This window comes from Galendromus occidentalis, unplaced genomic scaffold (genome assembly GCF_000255335.2).
Source record: "Galendromus occidentalis unplaced genomic scaffold, Mocc_1.1 scf7180000075896, whole genome shotgun sequence".
Classification (NCBI taxonomy): Eukaryota; Metazoa; Arthropoda; class Arachnida; order Mesostigmata; family Phytoseiidae; genus Galendromus; species Galendromus occidentalis.
This window is the reverse complement of record NW_003803886.1, coordinates 173342-201272: the sequence shown is the minus strand read 5'-3', so window position 1 is coordinate 201272 and position 27931 is coordinate 173342. Positions and strand designations below refer to the sequence as shown.

The following is a 27931-nucleotide window of genomic DNA, read 5'->3' as shown; positions in this document are numbered from 1 at the left end:
AAGCTTGGGACAAACGGCCATGAATTCGGGAAGGGATCCGCCAATCAATCTACTAACTATATCTACGGAGGAATTCGTGTTGTCACGAGACGACCTGATCAGGAGAATCCAGCAAAGGCGTTTCCCGATAGAATACTCTTCCGAATGCCAAAGCGTGCCGAAAACCAGCTCCCTTTTCAAATACAGCCCTTTCTTCAGTGAAGACAGGTTTATCCGTAGCAGGACTCGCCTTGAGAGAGCCGAATCGTTCACGTACGATGAGATATACCCGATTCTTTTACCCTCCGACGAACCCGCCGTAAAGCTACTAATTCTCAATATACACGCGCGGGAATGCCTCCATTCCGGTGGAATCGTCGGCACTCTACACAATCTCAGAAGGCGCTATCTGGTCCTGAAGGCCAGACGCCTCACTAAAGACGTCATAGCGAAGTGTACGACTTGTCGTCGCTTCAAGGCCGTCCCTGGACAAATGGAGTCCCCCTGCCTGCCCGCTTTCCGTGTGGATCACGATATCCCATGGTCAACCACGGCAGTCGATTTTGCCGGACCACTAGCGTACAAGGATGAGAATGGCAAAACTCGGAAAGGGTATCTGCTCCTGTATACATGTTGCCTTATCCGTGCAGTGCATCTGGAGCTGTGCCTGGATATGACCACCTTTGAATTCCTCCTGGCATTCCGCAGATTCGTCAACCGCTTCCCGACAGTCGTCCGAATGTTGTCAGATAACGGGCTGACCTTCAAACGAGCCGCGCGGGAGTTTAGAATCATGTTCAGGCACCTCCAAAGCCCCGATGTGAACTCGTGGCTGAACTCAAAGGAAATTACATGGTCCTTCATCACCGAGAAAAGCCCTTGGAGAGGCGGAGTTCATGAACGGTTGATTCAGGTCGTGAAGCGGCCCCTCAGGAAAGTTCTGCGCCGTAAAGTCCCGTTCTTTCGCGAACTCGAGACCATTCTCACGGACATCGAAGCTATGGTTAACAGTCGGCCGCTTACGCCGGTAAGCACAACGCCAGATGACATCCGGGCTCTTACTCCCGCCGACCTGATGTTCGGCTACAGAGCTACGACCCGTCTGCCGACTGTAGATCTGAAGGAGGTCCGTAGAGAAGACTCGAACGCCGTCATACTCTTACAGAGGCACGTTTATCTACAAAATATCCTAAGCGCATATTGGAAACGTTTCCGATCGGAGTATCTACAACAGTTAAGGTCGATGCACACCCGAAACCCTTGCAAATCTACAGAATTCGCTCCCGGCGACGTTTGTCTGCTCTTCGATGAAAGCCCGAATAGAGCGACCTGGCCACTGTGCCGGATTATGTCACTCTACGGAGGGGACTCGACAGACGGCAAGAAGCGATCCTGCGTTATACGCTGCGCAAATGGGAAGACCTACAACCGACCAATCCAGCTGCTTTATAAACTCGAGAGTGCTCCGATTGACGAACCATCTCAACGTCCAGCCGAGAACGCTAGCCAGTAGGGCATCTAGTCGGCAAAGCTAATAGTGAACACGCATACAAATCAAATCATGAGACAAACACACTCGGCAACTCTTTGAACATGTGCGCGGGGAGCCCACACCTTTTCTCATTCTGAACGCAGAGAGATCAGTGAATTTGTTTCACAAATCCGGCCGGGAGTGTCGCGTCTCGAAGCGCGAGTCGTACAAACTGTACCAATGACCCATACCGGAACACCTTTCTGTTCAATAAATGATGGAGAGCAGTCGTCAGCTCTTCGTTCGCTCGCGGTGATCGCAGCCAGAATGTGGACGGCAGCACGTCCGATGGCAGCTCTCTCAGCCAGCCGCAGTGGAGCTCCGCCATCTTATCAGTAGCGTGCGCGAGACTCCGAAGGCATCGTCAGTCCTTTCGGGTTTCCGTCGAAATTCGCATGATCCGCGAGCGATCGACCGAGAGACGATCTCATCAATAGCATCGTCAGTGTTTTCCGTCCTCCGGTCGTTCCGGCTCGTGACATTTGGTGTCAGAAGTTACTTCAGAAGAACTTGCGCGTTGGAACCAGTTCAGCAGGCCACGCCGTCAGCTAGTGATCGAATCGATTCGTCATATCGACCATGAGCAACGAAGAAAAACCGAAACACATCGCCATTCCGGAGATGGAGGAACCCGACGAAGATCCGGGAAATTCCCAAGCCGAAATAGATGCCCATCAATGCGGTAGCTCGAGGGCTTCAGCTACACCTGGCGCCTCGAGAGTACATTGGAAAACTAGGCAAAAGTACGAGAAAATCCTCGAAGATCAGATTGCCAGACGTACTCTGGTTAGGAATAGTTTGGAAGATCGGGTCGACAGGATAAAACTGTTGTGCGAGAACCCCCCGGAAAACATTCGCCGTCACGCGAAACTCCACGCAACAATGCTGGAGCGTTCCGAGTCAGAGCTGCGAACACTCGACACAGAAATTGCGGACCTGATGCGAAAACTCAACCCTTCGGATTTGGTGGAGGATTACGATCGGGTGATTTTCTTTGAAGAAATGGTGATCGGCGCCCAAAGCGATCTCGAAGACTTGCAGAAAGCCTCACTGGCGGATCGTAGTGAACATTCCGTTGGCGGTGCGAGCGCCGATGACCAATGCATCCAGCCGGATGCGGATGATCAGAGAGCTTCGACTCCCCAGATGGATCCCGGTGACCAGCGAGGCCCGGAGACAAATGTGTCAAGCCTCCCGATGATAGTGAAGGTGGTTCAGGAGAAATCCCCGCGTACGCCGAAGTTCAATGGGAATTTCAAACAATTCCGTGAATGGTCCCAGCTCTTCGAATCGTACGTGAACAGCAAAGACATACCCGTGATTCAGAAGTTCGCAAAGCTGAAAGAAAGCCTCATCGGCCCAGCGAGACAGGAAATAGCGCATATAAGTTTCTGTGAGAGCCAATACGAGATTGCCTTGAAGAGGATTCACGACGTTTACGGTGACGAACAAGATGCCGAGCAACAACATGTGAAGGAGATTAGCGGACTATTCAACGCCAAGGATCTCCATCGCCCAGATAAGTTGAGACATTTTCACTCGACTCTCTCTCAAAACGTTCTAGCCCTCGTGGCTCTCGGGAAAAGGATCGACGGGCTCTCCACATTCCTCGTACACAACCTAATTCGAGTACTCCCGCGTTCACTACAACTTCAGTTTCTTGACATTTACGAGGATTTACGGAAAAGCGGTGACTCCCGCTGTGAGTTGGAGGTACTGATAGATTTTCTGGAGCGGCAGGTGAAAATCCACCGGAAGATTGCGGACAGCTCGACGAGATACCGGAGTCCAACTCCCTATTCCTCGAATGATTCTCAATCTAACTACAAGCCGGCTCGGTTCGAACATCAGTCGGCCAACTTCAGCTCGACCGTCATAAACACAAGCCGCACCGTCCCCGCGGGACGACACATGTACAGTTGCGTTTTCTGTGAGGCATCCCACCTCAGCAGAAACTGCAAAGCGCCACTTACCCTAGAAGAACGTAAAGAGAAAGTATCGAGTAAGAGGGCGTGTTTCCGTTGCCTACGATTGAATCACTCAGCCGTCAACTGCAAAGCGAACGTTCGGTGTTCGATTTGTTCACACAAACATTACCCTCTCATGTGTCCAAAACAAGACAAAGTCTCGCCGTCAGTCAGTCAGTGTGACGTCACTACCACCATTCTCTCCAGCGTGGACGCGCTCGAAGGCTCGACGCTCCTTCCAACAGGCTTCGTCTGGGCACACTTCGGGAACAGGAAGAAAAAAGTCAGAATCCTTTTGGACACATGCTCCCATAGGTCATATGTGAGCAAGAGAACAATCTCCGACTTAGCCGCGAAGCCGACAGACTCAACGCTTCTGTCCCTCGGCTCCATCGGAGGTAATGTCTCTGATGTCCAACGCTTCCAGATATACGAACTCTCTCTACAGAGCTGCTTTTCTCCGCAAGTCGTGATACCCGTCAGGTGTCTCGAGATAGCCGAAATCTCAAAGTCGGTTCTACCGCTGGTTAAGCAGACCTATGGCTTAACGCCAAGCGCGGATCTCGGCGGAGATGGCGAGGACTTATCCATAGAGATTCTGCTGGGTGCAGATATCTTACCAAAAATCGAGAAAGAGCAGAAAAGACTCCTCGACGGTTTATCAGCTTTCAATACCCAATTCGGTTGGTTCTTCTACGGTGGGGTCGTGAAAGAGTCGGACACACGCCCACCAAGCCTGTGCGCCTTCAGTCTCATCCAGCCATGGAGACCCGAAGAGTCGAGGGTTTCTCCGGTCGAAGAAGAACCATTGACTAAAGATATAGACTTCCTTTGGAATTCTGAAACTCTGGGCATCGAAAGTCCAAACGAAAATCAGAACGAAATAGACGAGCTGGATGAGGAATTGATCAAGCATCACAGAAGAACGACGAGAAAACTAGCGGATGGACGCTTTTCCGTTCTCTCCCTTTTCGCAACAATCTCGAAACGCTAGGGGATAACGAATCGCTCACGAGATCTAGATTGATCAGACTGTTAAACAGTCTCGCGAACGATCAAGACACGATCGGAACCATCGATAAGGAAATATCGGAATACATCAGCAATGGCTACGCGGAGCCGGCTCCGCCACGAATTGATGGGGAGCCGGCACATTATCTGCCGATCCAGGCGATCGTTAAGTCTTCCCCCGAATACCCGACAGGGAAGAAGTCAAGAATCGTTAAAGACGCATCTGCAAGATCAGCGGACAGGGCATCATTGAACGATGTCCTCCATCAGGGACCCAGTTTGCTTCCCGATATACTCAAAGTACTGATACACGTTAGACGCTTCAAATACGCTGTAGCGGCGGATGTGGAGAAAGCATTCCTCCAAATCAAAGTAAACCCCGACCATCGGACATTTCTCCGTTTTCTGTGGCCCCTCGGAATCTCCACAAACCCGAGGGCTCGATGGCAAGAATTCTGGAACACATCTCTGGACTTCGGTTTGGTTTGCTCCCCTTTCTTGTTCTGCCAAACTATCAAACTGCTCCTGGAGTCACAAGCAGCGGAGGACACACAAAAATCTGCGTTAGCAAATGAAGTAATCGATTCCTACTACATGGACGACGTATTCTCGGGTGGAGACTCTCTTAACGAAGCCTCTCACAAGATCAAGCTACTTTTTGAAATGTTTTACGCAGGCAAATTCCGACTTCGGAAATGGTCAACTAATTCGAGCGCTCTTGCGGATATCATACCGCTCACCGTACCGTTTCCTGACGTAAATGTGACCTGCGAGAAAACAGATGCGAAACTCCTTGGAGTGAAATGGAACCAAAGGGAAGACTCGCTCGGCGTCTTTACCAAGAAGGCGCTCGTCGAGATGAAGTCCGATCGAGCCTCGAAGAGAATATTACTGAAGGCTCTCGCCCAGCTGTTTGACCCCCTAGGTATAATGTCGCCCTCTACTGTATCAGCGAAGATTCTCCTACAGAAGCTCTGGAAGAAAGCCAGAGACTGGGATGAAGACCTCGAGGGCGACGACCTGGACGACTTCGTTCGATTTCGCGAGTGCATCGAAAGGTCAAGCAGTCTCAGTGTACCACGTCCCTTGAAAACCGACGATAGGAATCTGGCGGTCAGGGAATTACATACGTTCTCTGATGCGAGTCTTTCGGCGTACGGCTGTGTCTGCTACGTACGAGATATTTTCTCAAGCGGTCCTGCGAAGGTTTCCTTTCTGATGTCAAAGGCGAGAGTTTCACCACTAAAGAGCAAGCAGACGATACACCGACTCGAACTCCAGGGAGCGGTCGTGGCAGCCCGAATTGCGCTAAGGGTGGGCAATTACTTGATTCCCCAACCAGCGCGGAAGCTCTATTATACTGACAACGCCGCTTGCTTGGGCTGGCTACGGGACTCCAATGCGAAATGGAAAACATTCGTGGCTAACCGAACAAGAGAAATACTGAGTTCGTCCCGCCCATCGGACTGGTCTTACGTCAAATCCTCAGACAACCCAGCTGATATACTTAGCAGGGCCATGGACATTAACGAGGAAGCAACGAAACTCATGTGGCTCAAAGGACCGCCATGGCTGGAACCTTTTGGTAAAGATCCGAGCCTTCACCCACTCAACACACCCAGAGCCACAACAGAAACAGATGCGGAACGTATCGAAGAGATCTGCATGATGACCGTCTCGGCTCCGCAGGAACATCTCTTTGATGAACTGTCCTTAATCAGCCGGACGAACAGCTGGCCCAAGATAGTCAGAATTTGGGCATTCACCAGAAGAGTCGCCCAGAAGTTCTGTCAGACCCGAGTTAGACTCGACCAACAGGGAAGCTTGGGACAAACGGCCATGAATTCGGGAAGGGATCCGCCAATCAATCTACTAACTATATCTACGGAGGAATTCGTGTTGTCACGAGACGACCTGATCAGGAGAATCCAGCAAAGGCGTTTCCCGATAGAATACTCTTCCGAATGCCAAAGCGTGCCGAAAACCAGCTCCCTTTTCAAATACAGCCCTTTCTTCAGTGAAGACAGGTTTATCCGTAGCAGGACTCGCCTTGAGAGAGCCGAATCGTTCACGTACGATGAGATATACCCGATTCTTTTACCCTCCGACGAACCCGCCGTAAAGCTACTAATTCTCAATATACACGCGCGGGAATGCCTCCATTCCGGTGGAATCGTCGGCACTCTACACAATCTCAGAAGGCGCTATCTGGTCCTGAAGGCCAGACGCCTCACTAAGACGTCATAGCGAAATGTACGACTTGTCGTCGCTTCAAGGCCGTCCCTGGACAAATGGAGTCCCCCTGCCTGCCCGCTTAATAGTGAACACGCATACAAATCAAATCATGAGACAAACACACTCGGCAACTCTTTGAACATGTGCGCGGGGAGCCCACACCTTTTCTCATTCTGAACGCAGAGAGATCAGTGAATTTGTTTCACAAATCCGGCCGGGAGTGTCGCGTCTCGAAGCGCGAGTCGTACATACTGTACCAATGACCCATACCGGAACACCTTTCTGTTCAATAAATGATGGAGAGCAGTCGTCAGCTCTTCGTTCGCTCGCGGTGATCGCAGCCAGAATGTGGACGGCAGCACGTCCGATGGCAGCTCTCTCAGCCAGCCGCAGCGGAGCTCCGCCATCTTATCAGTAGCGTGCGCGAGACTCCGAAGGCATCGTCAGTCCTTTCGGGTTTCCGTCGAAATTCGCATGATCCGCGAGCGATCGACCGAGAGACGATCTCATCAATAGCATCGTCAGTGTTTTCCGTCCTCCGGTCGTCCCGGCTCGTGAAGCTGCCTATCGGTTTGCACTCTAGATGTCCGCTCAGCTTCTGATTCGCGGGAGCGAGCGGAAGCAGTCGGAGCGCGGTCAGCTCCCAGTCTGGCTTCTAGCTCAGCTTCTGATTCGCAGGCGCGAGTGGAAGCAGTCTGAGCAAGGTCAGCTTCCACTCTGACTTCTCGCCGGGTGTCTGATTCACTGGAGCGGGTAGTTGAGCTCCGAGCGCGATCAGCTTCTAGTCTGTTCTGCCGTTGATCTTCGGTTTCACTCTCGTGGCTCTCCCGACGTTCTGCCAACCTCAATTGTCGTTCTCCTTCAGTTTCTACCTCCCGAGATGCCTTCCTCTTCGCAGCTTTCTTCGTTGACCGGCTCAATCTGGTTCCTTTGGGAGGCGTGATGACTCGAGAGTCGAGATCTAACTAACTTTTCCCGATTCCAACACGATACTGTCGATTCACGGTTTCTAGAGTTTGGATGGGCAAACGCGGCTCGGAGCTTTCTTATGTCCTGCTAAACGGTCAAGGGAAAGGTCGAATGTTAGGAAAGAGGACTTGCGATCTCGAATAGAAGAAACTTAGCCGTCCGCGGAAAGGAGGGGTTCGAATCCCATGAACGGGGGCATCTTCAAAGAGGTTTCGGCGACCCGCGTGAAGGGGACGGGTTCGGAGGTACCTTCAAAGGGGTGCCGACGGCGCGCAGTGCTTACCCCGGAAACTTGATGAAGGCAGATAGATAAACACTTAAGGGAAAGGTCGAATATTAGGAAAGAGGACTTGCGATCTCGAATAGAAGGAATATAGCCGTCCTTGGAAAGGAGGGGTTCGAATCCCATGAGCGGGGGCATCTTCAAAGAGGTTTCGGCGACCCGCGTGAAGGGGACGAGTTAGGAGGCATCTTCAAAGGGGTGCCGACGGCGCTCAGTGCTTACTCCGGAAACTTGATGATGGCAAATAGATTTGCTTTCCGTCCATGAGAGTCCCGAACTGGATCAAATAGAAAACTGGAATGAGCATGTGTCCGGATGCGGTGAGCTAAAGGATGAAATCAAGAGCAACGGCAAGCGCGGCATGATCAAGTGTCGCGGTCGGATCGACATCTTAGGTTCTCAATCAGACAATCGAACAGCCGGCTTTCTTTGATCTATCGTTTGTACTCGTACTGACCATACTTCTTCTCATCCTGAACTTATATGATAATGTGAAAAAATCTGCGAAATTCTGGGGAACTCTGGAAACTCCCGAACGATTTCTGCTGAGGAACCCGGTACTCAATTTCCAAGGAAGAAAGAGCTCATCCTCATCATACGGGCACGACGACCCCCTCATCGCTTTTCCACAACTCCCGAGAACCCATCCCTGAATTTTCGCGGCGATCGGTTCAGGCGTTTGTGAATTTTGCGAATTTCCGATTTTTCAATTTTTTGCCGAGTTTTCGAATTTTCGTGGGTGGACCACTCAAATAATTTTTTCAAGGTAGAAGTACTCATCGCATCGGAGAACTGATTCCCCCCCCCCTATAAGCACTGCTGGATCCTCCAGAACACGCTCCTGAATTTTCACGACGATCGGCTCAGCCGTTATATAGGGTACCCCGGACAGACAGACAAACAGACATACGTTTTTATATATACAGATACATTCATTAGATATTTATTTTTATTTAAAATATATTACTATACTATGTATTATATATATTACATTATATTACAATTTATATAACTAACAAATGATGCCTGCTCCCAAAAAATCCCAACTTCACGAAAACGAATACAATTCCCTATGAATCACTGTACGCTCCTTCGCTGATCCATTTTCGACCCTCCCGCATAAAATGCCTGCTCAACTTGCAATACCAACTCGGCTTCCGATCAGATGACTCTTGATTCTTCCAGCGAGGCTGTCTATCATATCTGCCGCGAGGCTTCCTCAGCCGTTCTCTTCCCACCGGCAGTGCTTCCTCTTTTCTTGGCTCCGGCGCCGTCTCGAAATTTCACGAGCTTTGCGGTATGAGTCGACGCGTCATCCTCGATCGACCAGGTGAAGGCAAAGTAATCGGTGCAAATCTTGAAAAGTTGGTCTTGCGAAAAGGCCTCGACCAACAGCTTCAATGCGTCCCACGCATCATTCGCCGATTCCTTGTCCATGATCTTCTGGTACACGCAGGCAGCGACTGCCGATATGAGTGTCTTGGCATAGCTGTTGGCTTTGCGGTACATGTCACTCTTCTGCTTGTGCTCTTTCTGAGCTTCGAGCGTCGCATCTTCTGCTAGCGGACCCGGGCGAACCAGAAGACCGTCCAGCACGTCCAACGTGCCTTCATGATAATCCAAAATGTCCCTCATTTTGCGCTTCCAGAGGGGCCAGTCTGCCTCACTCGACAGTTGCTTCACGTGCTTAGCCAGATCCATTCTTTTCGATTCCTTTCCAGCAGCGCACAAGCGGGGGCCCATAACCTATTAGGGTTACTTTTCTGAGGATTGGGCTGCACGTACAACTCAGCTTCGTTTTCCGATAACAACTGTATCTTCTATCCTATCGAAGACTTATTTATATAGGCAGAGAACTTCGTCATACATGAACAATAGACTCAACATAATGAAGTACCGAACTTGCCCTGAAGGAGAAATCGCTCCGACAAGGGTCATCAGTCATCATGTATTATTTAAGAGGGCGCCTACTAGAGATAGGACTCTCGATTTCGCCCCAGGGAGTCATGATGGGGGAATGTCGCGAATAATTGGATTATGTGTCTGCAGCGCTCGCAGGAATCCCAGGAAACACCCATGACATGGAAAACATATCGAGCGTCGCGTGAGAGCCCGAGAAGCATCGCGGCACGTCTGAGCGGAGCTCAGGGAACAGCTGCCGTAGCTTCTCAGGCCCGGGAGACTATAACCCTCTTGTTCTGTAAGTCGCTCTTATTTCATTTTCCGGCTTGGAACTCGATATCGGGAGACTGGAGCTCTTCTTGCTGCGTCCGAAAGGATGACGAACAGGTCAGTGCTCGGCAGTAGGATTCTCGCCCTCAGTAGCTCCCTCAACCTTTGTCACATGGCACTGAGCCACCTCGCTGGCCGTGGCTTCAGGTGGGCGACGATAGAATCCAGAGTGATCTACCAATGTGCGCAGAAGTAGGGCTGTGTTTCCGGATCTTCGCGGATTACTCCGATTTCCATGAGACGTCTGAGGCGCATGCATGGGCATCGAGGATGTACGTTATCAGAGGTTCATCGATAATTGATCGGATAATCATACAAAAAGTGATTGTGTGCGAGCGCGGCAATAAAACGGAATCGGATATTCGCTGAGCCCCTACACGAAAAATGTCGAGACGTCCAACACGTACATACATTCACTGGTGTCAAGGATCACGACTTCCTGACTACTGAATTGTCCGAACGATCCGGATCTGAAATCACAGATAAGTTTGTTGTCTATGACCTCTATGATCGAGGATACGCGTTGGTTGGATCGAGAGCATCACTCATGACGCGACACGCTTTGAAATTGTTGTCAAGGGGTATGCCTTCATTCAATCGATTGGTCATTAGATATTGGCATCGAACCCATCAACTCTCCTCACTCGGCGGCATCCTGAGCGACACAACCTTGGGATTGAAACATTCCGTTCCACAGACGTGGCTTAAAAATAAATAAAAAATAGAATAAAAAAATCGATACAAATCCCGTACAGGTAACTGACACAGACAGATTGGGAAACTGTCTGGGACTGTCTCCCTCACACTACGCCTTCACGCATGCGATTGAGTTGAAAGCAGATTCTCCTCGGGCGACCCTCACGGCAGGTGGCTTCGGACTTCAGGCAGAAACTGATCTCCAGCGGTCCTTTCCCGCCGGGAGTTCGCTTGACCGGACTCTGCGGACTTCGGGGCCCGGCGGAGGCCGGAGCGACTGAACAGCACCCAGGAAAGCGCATGAGACATCTCGATCTCGCTGCTGATCGTTTGACTCGGCGCAGATGAATTTATGTACCCGCCTGCTCAGAACCTCGCGTTTTTGAAGCAATTCCGAGCCGCTTACCCACTCTTAACGGGATTCTGCATGCAGGCGTTCGCTTCCAGAACCATCGGCTGGCCTCTGCCGGATATCGTGAGTCATTTGCCTCGGCCAACCGCCCGCTGGAAGGATCGTCGACAACTTGTCAATGACGGCCTTCGGAAGCCGCGACTTGTTCGATATGCATATTTTTACGCACGGTTTGCTTTCTTCTTTCTGCCCAGATTGATCTGAAGCACCGGCCTTTCAGTTTTCTCCGATCTTTGAGTTGCTCCGCCTTCTGGCGAGTGGCACCGCCTCGTCGTCAGGGACCCTCCCTTGCTCGACGACGGCCCATAGAACTACTTCTTCGACGGCTAGAATTGTTCCCCGACACAACAACATTGGTGTACACGAACGACGGTCGTTGGCGATCGACATCACACAGGACAAATACGTACAATCGGAGAGTTTCTCGCTCGGAGACCTTGTTCGAAAGTTATCTTCGAATGACAGTGCGCTGGCTCTCTCACCATCAACTTGTTACGATTCCTTGACGTTCCCGCTCGAATGTGACACCGACGTTGAACATCCACGAGGGAAAGGAAAATTCGGGAAACACTGTGGTTCTTCGAGGAATAAGAATCGACATTGTGAGCCAGCTGTTTGTGTGCTGTTAACTCGGGTGACTCATCGGAAGTTCCCTCTTACGTTTTTAAAAAATCTGCTCGGAGATGCTCTGGCATAGCAACCTGGTGGCTACTCTTCTCTGGATTCTAACCATCTTCGCCCTAAACAACACAATGGCGTGGTGAGTAAAGGATATCGACTCCCTTCTCCCCCTACTGATAAACCCCCCTCTGATTATGATCCGACTCCCGGACCCCACGCCGGCCTACAGTCGAAAAGCAAGCCGTCGATAAACAGTCATAGACGGAATACCGCAAGGGAATGATGGATAAGAAAACGACTATATCTCCCTCGGGTGACGTCGATGTCGCTTTGCATCGGAGTCCCGACTCTGAGACATGGACTGTGCAGCGCCGGATGCCAGAAACTCGGGAAGACAGAAACGTTCAATGGGGAGCTCTCTGTAATCAAGGTCGGTCCGCAACGAGCGTGACATGCCATACCTTGTCGAGTCCGTGATTCGCGCTGCTCCACGATTGAAATTATTCTGAAGTGAGGGAAGAGCGTGGTCTGATCGGTTCCTGCGTCGTTCAGAAGTTTTTGTTTTTTCGTTCATCTACCGCTCCTCTTGAGCATCGAATTCTTCACGATGCCAGGAGACAATGAGCACAGTTTGACAAAATCAATGAGAGGCTCTGCTCGGCTCCTTCGATTTCCCAAATCGGAGCCGTTTCGAAGCGGTGTTTCGTCTCTTTTTCATTCCCTCGCTGATTGTATCCGGCGTACTCAGTCATTTGTTCGAAAGCTTTGTCGATCAACGACATGCGACATTCCATCTGGCAGCAGAACGAAAGCGAGTAGGCCTAAAAAATGACTCGCTCTTCAACGCGCTCCGTGCTTCGCAAACCGCCGGCTGATCGCAAATGAACACGTGTGAAACATGAGGTTTATATACACGCATGCGATGCACGACAGGGACGGGTGGACCAGCTCCTCATTATATCCCAAGAAATCATCTTTTCGGAATGCCCTTGCCAGTATTCCACGATACAACAGCTGAATAAGACGACTCCCCTTCCGCCCAAGCCAGCGTTTCGGAGCTTAAGGCTAATCTCACTCTCTATCTAGGCGGGAGTCGTTATACATCAGGAACGATGCCGCACTCATCGATGTTCACCGGTTTTCTGACTCGCTGTCACTCTTTTGTCGCCTATGCCGTGAACTCTGTAAACTTGAGAAGGCTTGTGCTGTCTACCGTCTTCCTGAGCCGAACCCTTCGAAGGGAGAAGACCGTGTGGCATTTATCTTGGCTGTGAACGGGTTGCTCGTCACTCAGACGGTTCTGTCTCCCAGATTCGAACAACATAGCGCGCCGTAGTTCAGGATTACGCCGCTCCTGCCAGAATCGAGGCTCTGACTCAACGAACGACACGATTCGGACGTAAAAACAGTCAGTGAGCGAGTCAGTGTGTCCGTCCGTCCGTCTCCCCGTCATACGTTCTCCACGGCTCCCACTGAGCAAAGTGCTCGAATCGGTTCCTTTCGTCGGAAACGCCGAGAGGTTCTCTCACTGTGCGTTAGTTGAAACCGGAGCAGCCACGCGACAAGTCATTCCGGCTCGAAGTTCCACGCCGCCCATCGCACGTCTTGATGAATTCTCTGCATTTCGGTAGACGCGTGGATGTCCCATGATATCTCCGACGGCGCTGACATGGATGCGCATTATTCCCCTTATGTCGGAATTCCTCTCGCGTCGCCCGTGAATTTTGCGACGGCTAGTTGACACTTGTGCAAGCGTTGCGAGATTCGACTTCGACCCGATCGCTATGACGGAGAGTTGAATCCTCTTTAGTGTTCTTGAAAAGTTCACGCGTCCGCTGTCCGCATTCTTCGAGACCACCCATAGACTTTCATTATGAGTGGCCGTCCCTCGCGTAATAACGTGCCTGTAAGAACGAAAGAAGAAGGAGGACGCAGCCGTGAAAATCCAATCCGGCTGTTTTTCTGCTGTTGTCGGGGCCACCCGAGCAGCCCGTCGAATGGCCGACCAACCAACCGAGCGACCCGGTAGGTTGCCAGCCAATAGACAATCCTGCGATCTTCGAACTCGAAGCCACCCCCAACACTTTCGAAAACGCCTTCGAAAGCACCTCACGCCTGCTTGTGACACATGGAGCCGAAAGAGAGGCAGAAAATGGACAGAATTATAACATTGATGTCACAAACACATTCGGCTTCAGAATTCAGCACGGACCGATGCCCGAATTTCATCTCGTGAGGAGCATGATCCACGGTCGACATGTGATATCGATTCCCGCGGGGACGAGCTACGTCCTCTGTCGATTTTGCAACAGTAAATGGAGTTTGTCGGCGCTCCCTTTCAAGAGACTTCCTCGATCGTTTGAAGAGACGGCGACGACGATGCAGACGCTAGAATCAATGGGATTCGAGTACTGCAACATCTGGAAACCATGAATCCCACAAAGATCTAAACTTCCGACCGCGTTCGGAACCCTTCATCTTCACACAGAGTGCTGATTAGTTCCCCCGAAACAGTCCCGCGGCGTACCGCTCTGAGTGAGCGAGAGACTCAGGTCATACGAGGCGCACACATGGTGCGAGGTCGACCCACTCATTTTCCGTACAGGATTGAGAGATCTACTCACGGAGGTATACGATGATGACCACTCACGCGTTTCTTCCGGACGCAGACCTTCCCTGCGTCGATCACTTGGATCTGGAAGATCCTGGACCGCGGTGCGAGAGATGAGCCGCGAGCTCTCCCGATGGAGGAGATTGAGCGATTACCTCGGTGGTCTCCGGAGTTCGCAGTCGATCTCGCTCGCTGAAAATTCATCCTAACCGAATCAAATGAAGCGATGGTCAGCTCCGTTCACGTTGAGCTCCTGCAGGACGCCTGCCTCGTATCGACTTCACGCCGAATTCTTCATTTTCCTCTCGTCTCCTTCTTTCTCGGGTCTTCGGATTCGCGCTGTCTGCGCGCGAGTCCGCTCACGCATGTACGTCCGTGTGTTTGAGCGAGCGAAGGAACGATGGAACGAGTGAGCGGGCGAGTGAAAGTGTCTTCATCATCGACGCCTTTTCGATCGCCTTTACGGACTTCGGAGCTTCTTCTTTTCTTCCGACCAACCGAAGCCATTATCCAAATTGCTTCTTCTTCTTCTTATTTCTTCTCCTCCTTTTGTACGGTTTGGACTCCCCAGCCGAGCAGCGGCTGCCGCGATGGTGGCGGTGCGGCGGCGGCGGCGACGGCAGCCGACGATGACCCCAAAGAGACCGACGGGGTGTGAGGTCCTTTATTCTTTAGCATAGTCATCCCCGGCGGCACCAGCAGAAACGGCAGCCAATTCACCATTCTTAACGCCTCTTTTTTCCTCGTCACTCATTTTGTCACTTGGTTACTTCGAACGGACGATGATGTCTGAGCTCGGAGTTTTTCTCGAAGCTGACTTTTCGATGACATTCGATTCGCAATCGCTCGCAGAGCTCGCCGTCCCGAATTCGGGATCGCTTCCTCGACGTTTGGTGAAAATCTGAATTATCCCAAAATAATTCATTTTGTTCTGCTTGCAGGTCATTCTCGAATCAGATCCTATCGATGACGAAGGTGAGTGTACTGCGGACCTGGGTTCTTCGACAACGGACGTATCTGTGTGAGAATGATGACGGAAGAGCTCGGTGTTCAAATTAGCTTCTACACACCGCCGCGGCCGCGAAGCCATCTTTCCTCGAAGTGCCTTGTCTCGATAATCTGGGTGAAGTTTCGAGCCGTTGTTGCGGCCGCTTACGCGACCCTCTAAGCTTATCAAACAGGATATGTTGAGCGATTGTTATCCACTCGAAGAATGCATTCTCCTGCCGTCGCTGACAGCGTGCTCCATTCAGAGGTCGAGTTGCGGATAGACGAGCATGAACCGTTGGATCAATATTCAACAGTCGAAGCAGTGGGACACTGAAAAAATTTGAATGCATCTCAGATAGGAGTGAAGCATGTAGACACGTCAAGAACAAACCGAGAATTCGGTAGAAGAGAGTTTTCTCGGCTCTTTCCCGGATCGTCTTGTTGTCCGCATGAGAGAAGGGAATTCCGGAGCATACAGACGGTATTGATTTGAGTCGCGAGGTTTCGGCGCTGCTTTGTTCGCTCATGGTGATTAGCGGCGAATAATCTGAGTGCCCTCCATAAGGTGTCGATAGATAGATTGATTGATGGGTCAGTCCGTCGCTCGGTCGGTCGGCGGCCCGGTCGGGCGATGCCGCCGACGAATCAAGCCGCTCCTCATGAGATATCGATCCGTCACTCGTTTATAGACAAATTGCTTCATCATGTTCCTGCGCTTTATCGGACTTATTGAGTTCCTTCGTCTTGAGAACTCTACTCGGGTTTTGGATTTTTGTCTCGCCTGTCGTCGCTCTCCTCCACTCGGTCTTTGTCGCACTCCCTACCGACGACGACGGCGGCGGCAGCGGCGATGAAGGTGGTGTTCGTGTTGGTCATGTTCGTGGTCCTTGTCGCGGTCGTGGCGGGGAAGCCGAGGGTCGCGATTGTGTAGCGAATCCGCAATTGGTGTTCCTTCCCACTGATGCTGGGCTGGCTGCGCCTGAGACAGACCACCCTGACAAGAAGCTATATTGAATCATCAGCGCTTTCTGGTCGTTTTCTCGTCCCTTGGCCAGCGGCTTCAAAGTCTCCGCCTCACGATTACCGAGCGAGCGGAGGAGAGCGTGGAAGCAACCGAGCGAGCGAACTACATGATGGCCGACTTAGGCGAGAGAGTCAAATCATGGCGAGCAAAGTGAGAGCCTGCCGCGGCTCTCCGTACGAGAAGATAGGTTCGGGAAGATGGGAACTAGATGCGGGCATCAACAAAGTCCTTTTCGGGAAGAGTGGTTCCTATGGGGCGAGATTCACAATCCCTGGAGGATGGGTTTTGAGTCTTGCTCTCTTCTACCTTCTCTGGGTTTTCCGCCCAGAAGGATGACTCCATTCGGGATTCGATCCTTCATGGGTACATGCGATCCTCGAAGGCTCGTGCACTCCACTGATTCGGATCCCGCCGTCGCTCTTCCGCCACCAGCATCGAGATAGACGCTTTAGCGACTGCCGCCCGCCGCCGGCGTCGTCATCATCGTTCGGGCATTGCCGCTTGGGCTCGACGGGATACTTGTCAACGAGTGTGGATTTAGAGCAGCATTACAACCACGGGAGACCATTACGGAGTAAAGTTAGACGGGACGGAAGACGAGGATCCCACGGAGAAGAACGCTGCGTCGGCTCATGCACCGTCGCCACCGCAGCCGACCTATATCATTGGTTTTCACCGACCGTACGTTGCTCTACTCCGGAGGGAGCAGTATCGACCTGTATCGTGCACGACGGAATTTCTCGTCGAACTACCAGTGACAAGAGGCTCTCGAGCACGACGGTCCGATCGACCTATCTGGAGAGGCTCCGGGTGCTCGGAGTCGAGAAGTTTCGGGGAGTGGAGTTTGCTCCTTAGCTGTTCACCCCGACGTGGGATAATGACTGCGTGTTTGTAGAGGCGGTCCTTGATATCCGATGCCATATCTCCAGTCCTTCCACCACTCTCGAGATGCTCCAGCCTGGCTAGAGCCATCGGGCAAAGAAATCGCGTGGACTGCTGAAGCGCTTGATGACGGATTGGAGCATGCAGAACGAGAGCGGCCCGGACTGCTGCCGCTTTTGACGAAGTCATTGACTTGCTGACGAAGTGCCCAATACAGATTCCGGTGAAGGCCACCTAGAAGCGCCACCGGCCACCGGAGCTCAACCAGTGAGGAGAAAAGAGGAAACCTACGCAGAGAACACACGGCACAACACTCGAGTCAGCGAGACAGACTATCGCGAACAAAATAGTCGAACGCTGAAAAGCCTCTAATGAGCCTTCACGAAGGCTGGGAGCGAGTGCGTGAGTGAGCATGCTCGTCTACCTGCAGCAGGCAGGCAGGAAGGCGCGAACTCCTAAGACACGGAGCGACAGACGAACGGACGTGCATACAACAGTGAGCAACCAGAGGACAGTAGAAAAGAAACTCGAGGAGCGAGTGAGAGAGCATGTAAAGAAGGCAGGGTGGCTCACTCGCTCGCTCGCCACATCGAAGCTAAGAATGAAGGTGACATGACGACGAGCTACCGCAACTGTCATCGAGAGGCCACTAGATTCGAAACTCTGCGGGAATCTCATTCCGAACAAGCAAGCCGACCGGCGGACTGCCCGGTTAGTTGGCCGAGAGAGGGAGAGAGCACTCGATAGCGCAGCGGCTTCACTAAGCTAACGATGATAACAACAAAGCTCGACTCGGCTCTCTACTTCATCATTCAGCACCTCACCGTCTCATAATAGCCCTGCGCTCAGTCTGATCCGATTACACTTTTCCGGGATAGGATCCGAAGTTACGAATGGCGACTCTCGCATGCCGTTGATCTCATCTTTGTTGATCGGATGCGGCAAATGCTACCGTTCCGCAACCTCTTCATGATCCGACCGGAAAATTTCTGGAGAAGTCCTCAATCGTAGTCGAGATCGTCGCTCGAGAGTCGCCTGAGGACTACTTGATGTTCATTGGCTTTTAGAGAGCGAGGCCGCTAACCGGCTTGCTCCGACTGGAGCGATTAGTCACTCGTTTCTGCCAAGCTTGTCAACTCTGGGAGTTTATGACGAGCGACTCCTTCCGACGTTGACGTTGTCAACCCATAGGAAAACTTTCGCTCGAAGCTTCCGAGCCCCGCTCAAATACAACGCTCAGTCGCTTCGTCTGTCATATTTACGACGAAAAAATCCGTTTGCATCGACCAGCGGTCAATTTATGGCTTAAAACAGGCGCTTCCAATCGCGAACGACTCGATATATGACTCCAAACATACACACGTTCGTATCGAATTATGATTCGAATCCTCTGCTCGTCAATGCATTCTGTCTCGGACTCGTCGCTCGAAGCCGGATCAAGTCAAAACAAGGAATGTCGCCTTCCCTGTTGGACATTCGGATTAATCATCACGGAGGATTCTCAAATCGATCTCTGAAAACATGGAGCAAGACGCCGGAAGAACACTTGGTGCCAATTCAGCTCTATCCATGGGAATTACAATTTGCTGTTCATCCGATGATTTCCTAGTTTGCCTCGATTCAGGGCGGATGAGCACTTCTCTCGAGCGATCTCTCGTTTCGGTCATCCTCATGCAGCCCTCCCAGTGTCTTCGGTTCTTGTCTTCGTCTTCTCGTTCCTCGATTCGTTTAGACGACAGACAGGATGATAGAGATAACGAGTCAAACTCGAGTAGGGAGGAATATTTGTTCTTTCGAATATTCTAAAGTAATAAAGCAATCAGTAATCAACATCTTTATTGGCCTTGAACGCCACCTTCGGAGGATAACCCGGAGGTCGTCCTCTCGCTCGTCGGCCCTCTGACTAAGCCGACCCTCCAGCGAGCTGCTTGCTCGCACGGGTGACATGACGATGATCGTGGTGATGGGGGTGATCTCATTCGTTGGGCTCGAGAGGCTCGATGTCCTCTCTCCTTAAGTTGTTGAAAAACAAGTGCCCTCGAGCCGAAAAGGCGAGCCGGAGTGGTTGGAGTGTCCGTGATTCAGGCCGGTACGAAAAGACATGCGACTTCATTCACTGAATGGAATCCCCAAAAACGCTGTGTTTGATCTCTCTCACAGACCAATTTAGCGTAGCCGACACGTGATCGCGGATTTACTGGCATGCATCGGATCGGATTCCTCTCGTCTTTACGCTTACCTACACGAAGCCTCCTCTGACAGATGGATCGCCTTCTACGAGATCGATGGGTTGAGTTTCCACTCATCTGTCGAGTACAGGTTTAGCGGTTATGTCTGAAAGTCGCTCTGGACGTCTTTCGCTCCGAAGCTCGACTTCGCAACGCGGTAGTTTGTCTCCGACGACAACAGCAGCGCTAGCGCCACAAATATCTTCTCGATGCTCCCTTATCGAGCGATATGATCGCCGTGATCATTTGTACGTAGCGGCTCGTTCCGGCGCTGCTGAGGTGCACCGTCGGCAGAAGCAGCAGCAGTAGCAGCAGAAGCCGCAGCTCACACTGAAGTAGCAGAAGCACAGCTAGTCGCAGCCATACATCACGCAGCGTGTTCGCCGATCCGAACCGATAAGGCGTGGTGACGTTGATGACGTGGCGGTGATCATGCTCATTAGCATCGGACGAATCCAGATCTGATGGAATTGTGAAGTGAACGAGTGACCTTTCCTCGAGAGAGCTCCTTGTCTGGTTCGATGCTCTATCCGCGACGATTTCCCTCGGGTCGAACGGACGAAGGCTGCCGCCCTTGTGACTCGCCAGCGAACCGATATCGTCGGAGCTCGAAAGAGAAGGAGGAAAGACAAAAAGAAAACATGTATAGAAATCAGTAATGCGGTCGGCTTACGCGAGGGAATTATCCCATAGCGAGCGAGCGAACGAACGACATGAAGATCGTGAGATTGATACCAGCCGAATTCGTTCGTTCCCACCGGAGACAATACGACCTGCTCGACTCTGAATCGGCAATGGTAGAGTGAAAACGCAGAGAGTGTCTGCTTCTGTCTTCTGCTCGAATACGTAGCGAATGAGCGGAGGAGAAGGGATGCGATTAAATTGGATCGGATGGGAACTAGAGGTATTGTATGTACCTTCGAACAACGTGAAACACAAGAAGAAGGAGCGAGAACGCCAACGCCGGAGATTATATCGCCGTGAGTTATGTCGCCCTCGAACGGACGCAAAATGCTCGGCGCTCGAATCGACGGCAAGATCCTCCTCGAGCGCTTGGCGCCCTTCGCCTGTTTCTTGGCCCCAGCCAAAAAGAAAGCCAAACGCGAGTTCACTGGTTGCGAGGCCGGACTCGGAGCGAATCGAGGAAATCTGCTTTCCGAAGCCTTAGATCCGATTTTCAGTCGTCGCTCGATTGCATTCGCCGCTCGCTCTTCCGTACAGATCGAGTTGCGCGTTGATTCTCATGCTCGGCCGATGGACGCGAAACGGCCGCTTGTTTGCCTGCCTGCCTGCTCACTCGCTCGGATGCCAAGCTGATAGAGTCCTTCACTTCTCTCCCGCTTGAATCTCTAATCTCAGTTAATCTAGTAAGCGCTCATTCTTGACTGAGGTGACTGACGGACGGACGAGCGAGCGGGCGAGCTAGCAAGCGGTCTGGAGCGACGACCGACAGACAGACAGACAGACAGACAGACAGACAGACAGACAGACAGACCGACCGACCGACCGACCGACCGACCGACCGGCCAGCCAATAGTTCGATCCGTCAGAAGGAGACATTCTTGTGCATCCAAGCACATAGCCAAGCCGAATCAACTCGATCGAGCGTCTAACCTTTTCTACATCGAGTGAACGAGCGGATAGTTTGAGGAACCAACAAGGGACATACGGCGAGTCTTCATTAGACGCTTGGCCGTCCCCAAGCTCCGGCGAGAGAGCTACGACATTCGAGACCTGGTCCTGTAATCCTTAAAATGAGGATCCGACGGAATTCGATCAGGGTGTCACATGCAGGGTGTTTCCTCTGGTCAATCAATCGGAGCCGTTCTCAACTGCGACTACAGATTCTCTCCTTTCCGATTTCAGGGCAACTTGGCCTTGGCGAATTCCGTTGCAGCCGGAGTTCAGCACGGCATGGAAGAATGCCAATCACAGTTCAAATGGGATCCGTGGAACTGTCCGAAAGACGCATTCTCAGTCTTCCACAATCCCGCTTCTCAACCTGGTGAGTTAAAATAATGAAGGAAGCTTGGCATTTCACTTCAAGAGCCCCGGCGCCTGCTGCTTCCGAGCTGTGAATGCGAGGGAGTTTATCCGGGAGCTTGGCTCTTGATCTCCTTATGACAGACACGAAAAGCACGCCAGGCCAATTACCTAATCGGGCGCTCGCTCGCTCGTCGTCGTGATCTTCATCATCGTAAATAGGCAGGCGTCTTCGATTTCTTCTTCTCCTTCTTCTTTGGCTTTATCTTTCGATCGTCCTCGTCTGCCCGCTCCTTCTCTCTCGCTCTCTACTCAATAAAATTCTCGACGTCAAAACAGCGAAGTAGATGTTCCACTTCGCTGAAGTGAGCGATCTCAACGACGTGGGGAGAATTTGATTTTCAATTATAAAGCAGAATCGGGCCGCGACACTCTCATCATCAAGAAGTCGCTATCATAAGTTACACCGTACAAATAATGGCCCGCACCGCGTGCGCAATCCGCGTGGCGGGATATTTATACCGGCCTTCGAGTCGTTCCCGATAGCAGCGTTTTCCTCTGATTGCGTGGAGCGTCGAACTCCCATCGAACAAAGGCTCGTTCATCGAGGCTGTACGGCAGAAGCTCCGGTGACTGGTAGCTCACTGATTCGATACGTGGGGTTTCGGATGGCGATGTTCACAGGCCGCTCATGACGATGACACATCTCTATTTATGGCGGAGGAGCGCCTCTTCCTCCGTGCTTTCAAGGACCTGTACCGGATTTGGACAGAAAGCCATCGGCTTCTTCTTTGTCGCTCTTCGTCGCTCATAGCGGCTTCTGAACTGTACCTATCATGCAGCGCTGTACTCCGGCCTCCGGACCTGCTCCTGACGGAATTTCTCACTGTCGGGGGAAGAATTCAAGCCTTCTAGCTCGGTACTGCATACGCGCCCCGCCGCAGAGGATCATCTCAGGTGAACTGAGTCACTGGGGTCTCGCCTGGTTTCTGGGGTCCGCGTACTCGCGAGCCACGGTTTCCTAGACGGCGGCGGGAGAGGGTCGAAGTCGATGAAATGCACACTTACTGTGCGAAGCTGGCGCACTACGCCGAAAGATGTTTTATTTTCCGTTCTGGCCGAGCGTAGGGGGTCGACCGACGGTGAAGCTTAGCCCACCCGGCTCAAAATAGATCACCTACTGGACGTCGAACTTCAGTTTAGTTCACTCTGTAATGATATTAGTGGCCATACCTCGCGACGGGGCGGATGGAGGCCCCAACAACAACAACTTCATCGCATCGCTCTTCAATTAGTGCCGTACGTAATACACCATCGAGTCGGTCCCACCGAGGCTGAAAACATAGCAAGAGAGTCAAGAGGCTCCTCCACTTCACTGGTATTGAGCAAACTCGCAATCCAACGATATGATAGCCGCGCATCCGACAACGGGATCGAACTTCTCTCAAGTTCATTCACAAGCCACGACAGAATTCAAGGATCACTCACGAAAATCGGCAGCACGACGAGCACCGTTAGAGGAGTGCACAATTAATACTTGATTGATGGCCGTAGGCGAATCGACTGTAACATTGATTGACAGATGGATGGAAGGATGAATACAAGGAATGATCGATCAGATGATCGACAATCATTGTATAGCCGAAGGGAGCGTGCGCGAGCCGGAGATTGACGTTTCGGTGAGATGCGGTGGCCGAACGATCATTGTCGAAGAATGTTTATTTTGACTCTTGAGTTCAGGCGCCTCTTCTCCCACGCGGCTTGCCGCTTGTTCAATATTTGTTGATAAAAAGCGATAACGTCACCGTAATTGATTAACATCTCCCCCAGCGTTCTTCTTTTTCGTTCTGTCTCCTCGTTTTTTCTTCGTATTTCTCTGCTCTCGAGTAGTATTCTCCTGCGTGCTGTTGGACGACTGGTTGTTGCAGCGATAGAAACAACAACGAGGACTGGTTCGACGTTACAACAGGAGGCAGAGACGAAGTGAGCAAGCGAGCGAGCGAGAGGCAGACGGGCAAACGTTGAAGATCTTCTGAAGCCTGACGTGCGCGGCTTCATGATTCTGGCTAATAAGGTTATCTTCCATTAGAAAGATAGAGACGAATAAAAGAGAGCTCAGGTATCCACAAACACACACCACGACGACCTGACATTTGAGTACTTCTTTCGCGTCTCGTGCGCGCCTGCTCCTAATGCCGTCCCAGACGCAGCAACGTCGGGAGTCACTGCGGCCGCTTTCTCTCCTTTCTCTCGTTTTCTTTCCTTTGAAGAACACCTCACCACCACTACAACCACAAAACAACAAGAAAAAGCTTAAGCACTAGAAGAAGAATAACTAAGTGAACGCCGCCACTCACTGCCGCACGCCAAAGACCGTATTACGGCCCATTAGATCGAAAGATAACAGATAAACTTAAGATGTCCCCGAGATTCTCTGCTTCCTTGTGTCTCTAGTTTGTTCGTGCTCTCCTTGCTTGCGCCGAGTCGGTCGGGTGCTCATGCCGAGCGGATCTCTGCAGCTGATGAGCTCCACCGCTGGGATCCCTTTGCTTTTTCGATCAACGACCTTTTGCATAGAATTATAAAATATGCATATTGAAGTCTGCATGAAAAATTATCATAAAGCATGACTTGTAAGCAGTCGCCACTTCGATCCTTTCAGCCACGCGAGAGAAGGCTTTCGTCCACGCTATCATCAGCGCAGGGATCATGTATACTCTGACGAAAAACTGCTCATTGGGTCACTTCGATTGTGGATGCGACCAATCGAAAAAAGCGTCCAACGGTAAGCATACTCTTATCAATCTACTCATTGGAACTGTTTACGTTGAGTTTGTCAAGCTCCGAACTGCGTTCAGTCGACTCGCTATCCACTCGACGGGCCCGTCCCGTCGAATGACAAGAAGGGGGACGACAATGTGAACAGCTGAACTAGATCATGCCTGAAAGCGATTTGCAGCTTCTCTGGTAAATGACTCGATTAGCGGTCGGTCCGTCATTCGGTCGCTCACTCGTTTGCTTGTTCAAGCGGCGAACTAAGCCACGAAGTGAGGATGAAAGAGGGAAAGAAAACCCCATACACGTTGATGCTCTGGGTGGTCTGAGGTCCTCGCAGCCGGCCCAAGGGGCGCCTCTCAGTAATTACTGTCGTAATGTCTGATGTTCTGTGATTAGATAAAATATCGTTTGAGTGCCCGGTACTGTTCCTTCACACCTCCGTAGAATGCTTGAGGGTTCAGTCGCATTCCGAAATGAGCGCAGAAATCTATTCTAGAGTTTCCGAAACCGAAGGTTTTAACATTATCGATCCTGCCGGTTCCGCTCGAATGGCTTAGACCACTGGAGACGCGGACGATGGACTTTGTCTTTCCGGGAGCACTACGGAGCAGAGAGAACAGAGACGAAATCTCGCCGCCTTGCATTCCGTGGATTCGGCCCCGGACAAGCATTTTCCCGAAGATGGTAAAGAAGAAATTCTGCCGTCGTTTGCAGAATGTCGGCCGGCTATCTTCTACTCTAGGCCGCAGTGCTTTACCGGCTGTTCGTCTGAGAAGCAGTCAGTTGTCGTATTTACAACACGGCTACGCAATCTCAGCTTGTCGTTGTGGTGCTGTTGGTGGTTTGTGGTGGTGTTGTGTATTCAAGGGGTGTGTATTCTGGCCGGCGCGGGTAAAGGTTGCCTTCTTCTCACAGTTTTTCTGCTTGCTAGTAATAGAAATGCCATCGAAGGGAATCGGCGTCGAGAGAAAAAAGAAGAGTAAAACAAAGAACTATTGTGACGGAAGAGACGCTTCTTGGCGTCTTAGAAATACGAGCAATAGGCAACAGATAGACCCCGGAGGCCGAATTGGTGACGTAAGATCTCGTAGGATGACTGACAGCCTTAAATAGCAGATACAGGCGAAGATATGAACGAATTTGCTCGTTCGTTCGTTCGGTTGACGCGAGTTTCTCCCTGAGGCTGGTCCACATTACGCACACGGCTCCACGGCCGCCTCGGCTGCCACTCGAGCCGTCGCTGTTGCTCCTCGATTGAGTCGGATGGCGCACGGCTCCGTGCCGATGTCTCCCTGAAGAAATCCGCGCTCAATCGTGGTCTTATGGGGAATCCTGTGTGACTGTTGCTCCACAGATAGCTATCTATCGCCCGGCATAATCTTGCGCAGCTTCGCTGCCCGACTCAACCGGATTCGGAGGAGGCGCCTAAATCGCAGCCGAGCCGCTTCTGCACCGGGGCTCGACGGTACGGATGTGTGATTTCCACCTCCGCTTGGGCGTCCGTCCGTCCGTCTGGCGATCGACGCATCCGCGTCTTATCGGTGCTCCGTTCTGATAGAGTCACTCGATCCTCCGCTACTTTCGACGTGAAGCTCCGTTGCAAGCCCGTCGTTTTCGCGGCCATGCATACGCGGTAATCGGAGATCCGTTGCACGCGAAAACCAAGATCCGAAATCCATACGGCCCGCACCGAGCGGAGGATCGAATGAAAAAGAAACGCTGACGCGGTCACTGAACATTTAAAACATTGCTTGGGATCGGTGGGGCTCAGCGAGTGAAGTTACTTTCTTGTCGATGGCGGTGGTCTTCAGCGAAGAAGCAACAACCAAACCAAAAGATGGAATGGGATGGGCCGACACCTCAGCTCCAGACCATTACTCAAACAACATAGCAGAATGCTCGGCTACGTCTTCATCGAGCGACCGGAGAGCCGACGGCAATTTGAACTTTTTTTTCCGTTTTCAAATGCTCAGCGCATCACCGGTGAAGGCGAGAAGTCTTTTCTGTTATTTGTTCGCTTGAGAACCCTCTCTCCATCTTATGAGCATAAGTCGGTAATCATGTTGCTCTTATCGCGACCGCAGTCGCTGTCATTATGCCGAGCGACGACATTCTCACGCGTTACAGGCGCCATTAGGTAGAGCGCGTACCGTCTGAGAAAATGACTGAAATAGTAATAAATTTTAAAGCTTTCTTAATAGATAAACAATGGACATGGGGAGGCTGTTCGGACAACGTCAAATTCGGAGAGCACACCGCCAAGGAGTTTTTGGACAGCAATGAACCGCGAACCGACACAGGACTAGTTAATCTGCACAACAACAGAGTCGGACGTCGGGTGAGTGGTCGATTCTCTCAGGTCATCGGGGGCGGCGAGGAAGGTTCCTGACACATTTATCTACGGTCACGGAGATCAAATCGATTCGATCTATCGACAGAACTCTAAAACCCCTTCCGTTTACAGGCGGTCAAGAAAACAATGCGAAAGATGTGCAAATGTCACGGCGTTTCTGGTTCTTGCGCCGTGACGACGTGTTGGATGCGGCTCTCCGACATGCAGACGATTGGCAAAAGACTCCGAAGGGCTTTCGAGAACGCAAAGAGGCTCGACTATAACGGAGGATCCCTCAATTCGGAACGGAAGGATCTTCCTTTCAGAAAACACGAACTCATCTACTCGTACGATTCGATCAACTACTGCAACGCCAATCTCACAGCGGGTACCGTTGGCACGCTGGGCCGTGAATGCTCACTGCGATCCGGTGTGGGCGTGACCCGAAGCGAAGCCGAGAGTTGTAAGCGGCTATGCCACGACTGTGGTCTCAAGATCCGAACGGAGAACACGACGCAGAGTACATCGTGCAAGTGTCGGTTCATCTGGTGCTGTAGAGTCGAGTGTCAGACATGCGTCACCGAGGTGACACGCACCTTCTGCGACTGACGCGATCGTGATACGTGAAAGCTCACGGTCATCCTTGTATTCACCTTCATCGCCATCGAAATTTTCATGTTCATTAACGTAACGTTTCCGAGAACACCATCGTCGTCGTCGTCATCGCCATCGAAACCGATCGCCGTATCCAGCGGCGAAACTAGGGGAGGGGCGAGCGCCCCGGGCGTCATTTCCGACTTCGGAAGCGGAGAGTTCCCGGAGCTCGCCGAAAAAAAACGCCGGGTGTTCGAAGAAGCTTCCGATTTGGGACAGCGCTCCTCAAATCGCTACGGGCAACCTTTCGGCGAGATACGCTGATGACTGTTCCATCGACAGATCATCATGATTTCGGGCTGTGTTGTTCACGAAACTGGCGAAATCGAGCTCGGGAATCAGTCGTTGAGCTCGCGTGTGTCCGCTCGCCACTCCAGTGGAGATGGGACGATCTGTAAGATAGGATTTACAAAATACGAGAGATAGTTTCTAGCGTTCGGAGAGCAATTCCAAGACCTCAGGATCGAAAAAGAATGCTCGGACGGTGCGAATCAGCTCTTGCGTCACGAGGCT

General features: G+C 51.7%; 3 protein-coding genes across 3 annotated transcripts; all 3 read left to right on the top strand.

The window, feature by feature from the left end:
• Positions 1-19: 19 nt before the first annotated feature.
• LOC100904162 (uncharacterized) lies at positions 20-1492 on the top strand. The gene has a single exon (XM_003738353.1). It carries the CDS (start codon positions 20-22, stop codon positions 1490-1492), a length of 1473 nt encoding a protein of 490 aa, XP_003738401.1.
• Positions 1493-2089: 597 nt separating this feature from the next.
• LOC100904017 (uncharacterized) lies at positions 2090-6735 on the top strand. Its single transcript, XM_003738352.1, has 2 exons — positions 2090-4389; positions 4521-6735. The coding sequence occupies exons 1-2, from the start codon at positions 2090-2092 to the stop codon at positions 6733-6735; spliced, it is 4515 nt and encodes a 1504-aa protein (XP_003738400.1).
• A 5263-nt stretch (positions 6736-11998) lies between these two features.
• Positions 11999-27459, top strand: LOC100903869 (protein Wnt-8b-like). Its single transcript, XM_029113017.1, has 6 exons — positions 11999-12075; positions 15489-15522; positions 21538-21676; positions 24317-24439; positions 26622-26770; positions 26897-27459. The coding sequence occupies exons 1-6, from the start codon at positions 11999-12001 to the stop codon at positions 27371-27373; spliced, it is 999 nt and encodes a 332-aa protein (XP_028968850.1). The 3' UTR covers positions 27374-27459.
• Positions 27460-27931: the final 472 nt, after the last annotated feature.

Bases quoted from the DNA above. Each gene is read 5' to 3' on its own strand.
- LOC100903869 (XM_029113017.1), top strand. From the start codon at position 11,999: ATGCTCTGGCATAGCAACCTGGTGGCTACTCTTCTCTGGATTCTAACC. The intron at 24,440-26,621 runs GTAAGCATACTC...TAAATTTTAAAG, and splicing joins ATCGAAAAAAGCGTCCAACG to CTTTCTTAATAGATAAACAA. The intron at 26,771-26,896 runs GTGAGTGGTCGA...TTCCGTTTACAG, and splicing joins ACAACAGAGTCGGACGTCGG to GCGGTCAAGAAAACAATGCG.
- LOC100904162 (XM_003738353.1), top strand. From the start codon at position 20: ATGAATTCGGGAAGGGATCCGCCAATCAATCTACTAACTATATCTACG.
- LOC100904017 (XM_003738352.1), top strand. From the start codon at position 2,090: ATGAGCAACGAAGAAAAACCGAAACACATCGCCATTCCGGAGATGGAG. The intron at 4,390-4,520 runs GCATCACAGAAG...ACTGTTAAACAG, and splicing joins CTGGATGAGGAATTGATCAA to TCTCGCGAACGATCAAGACA.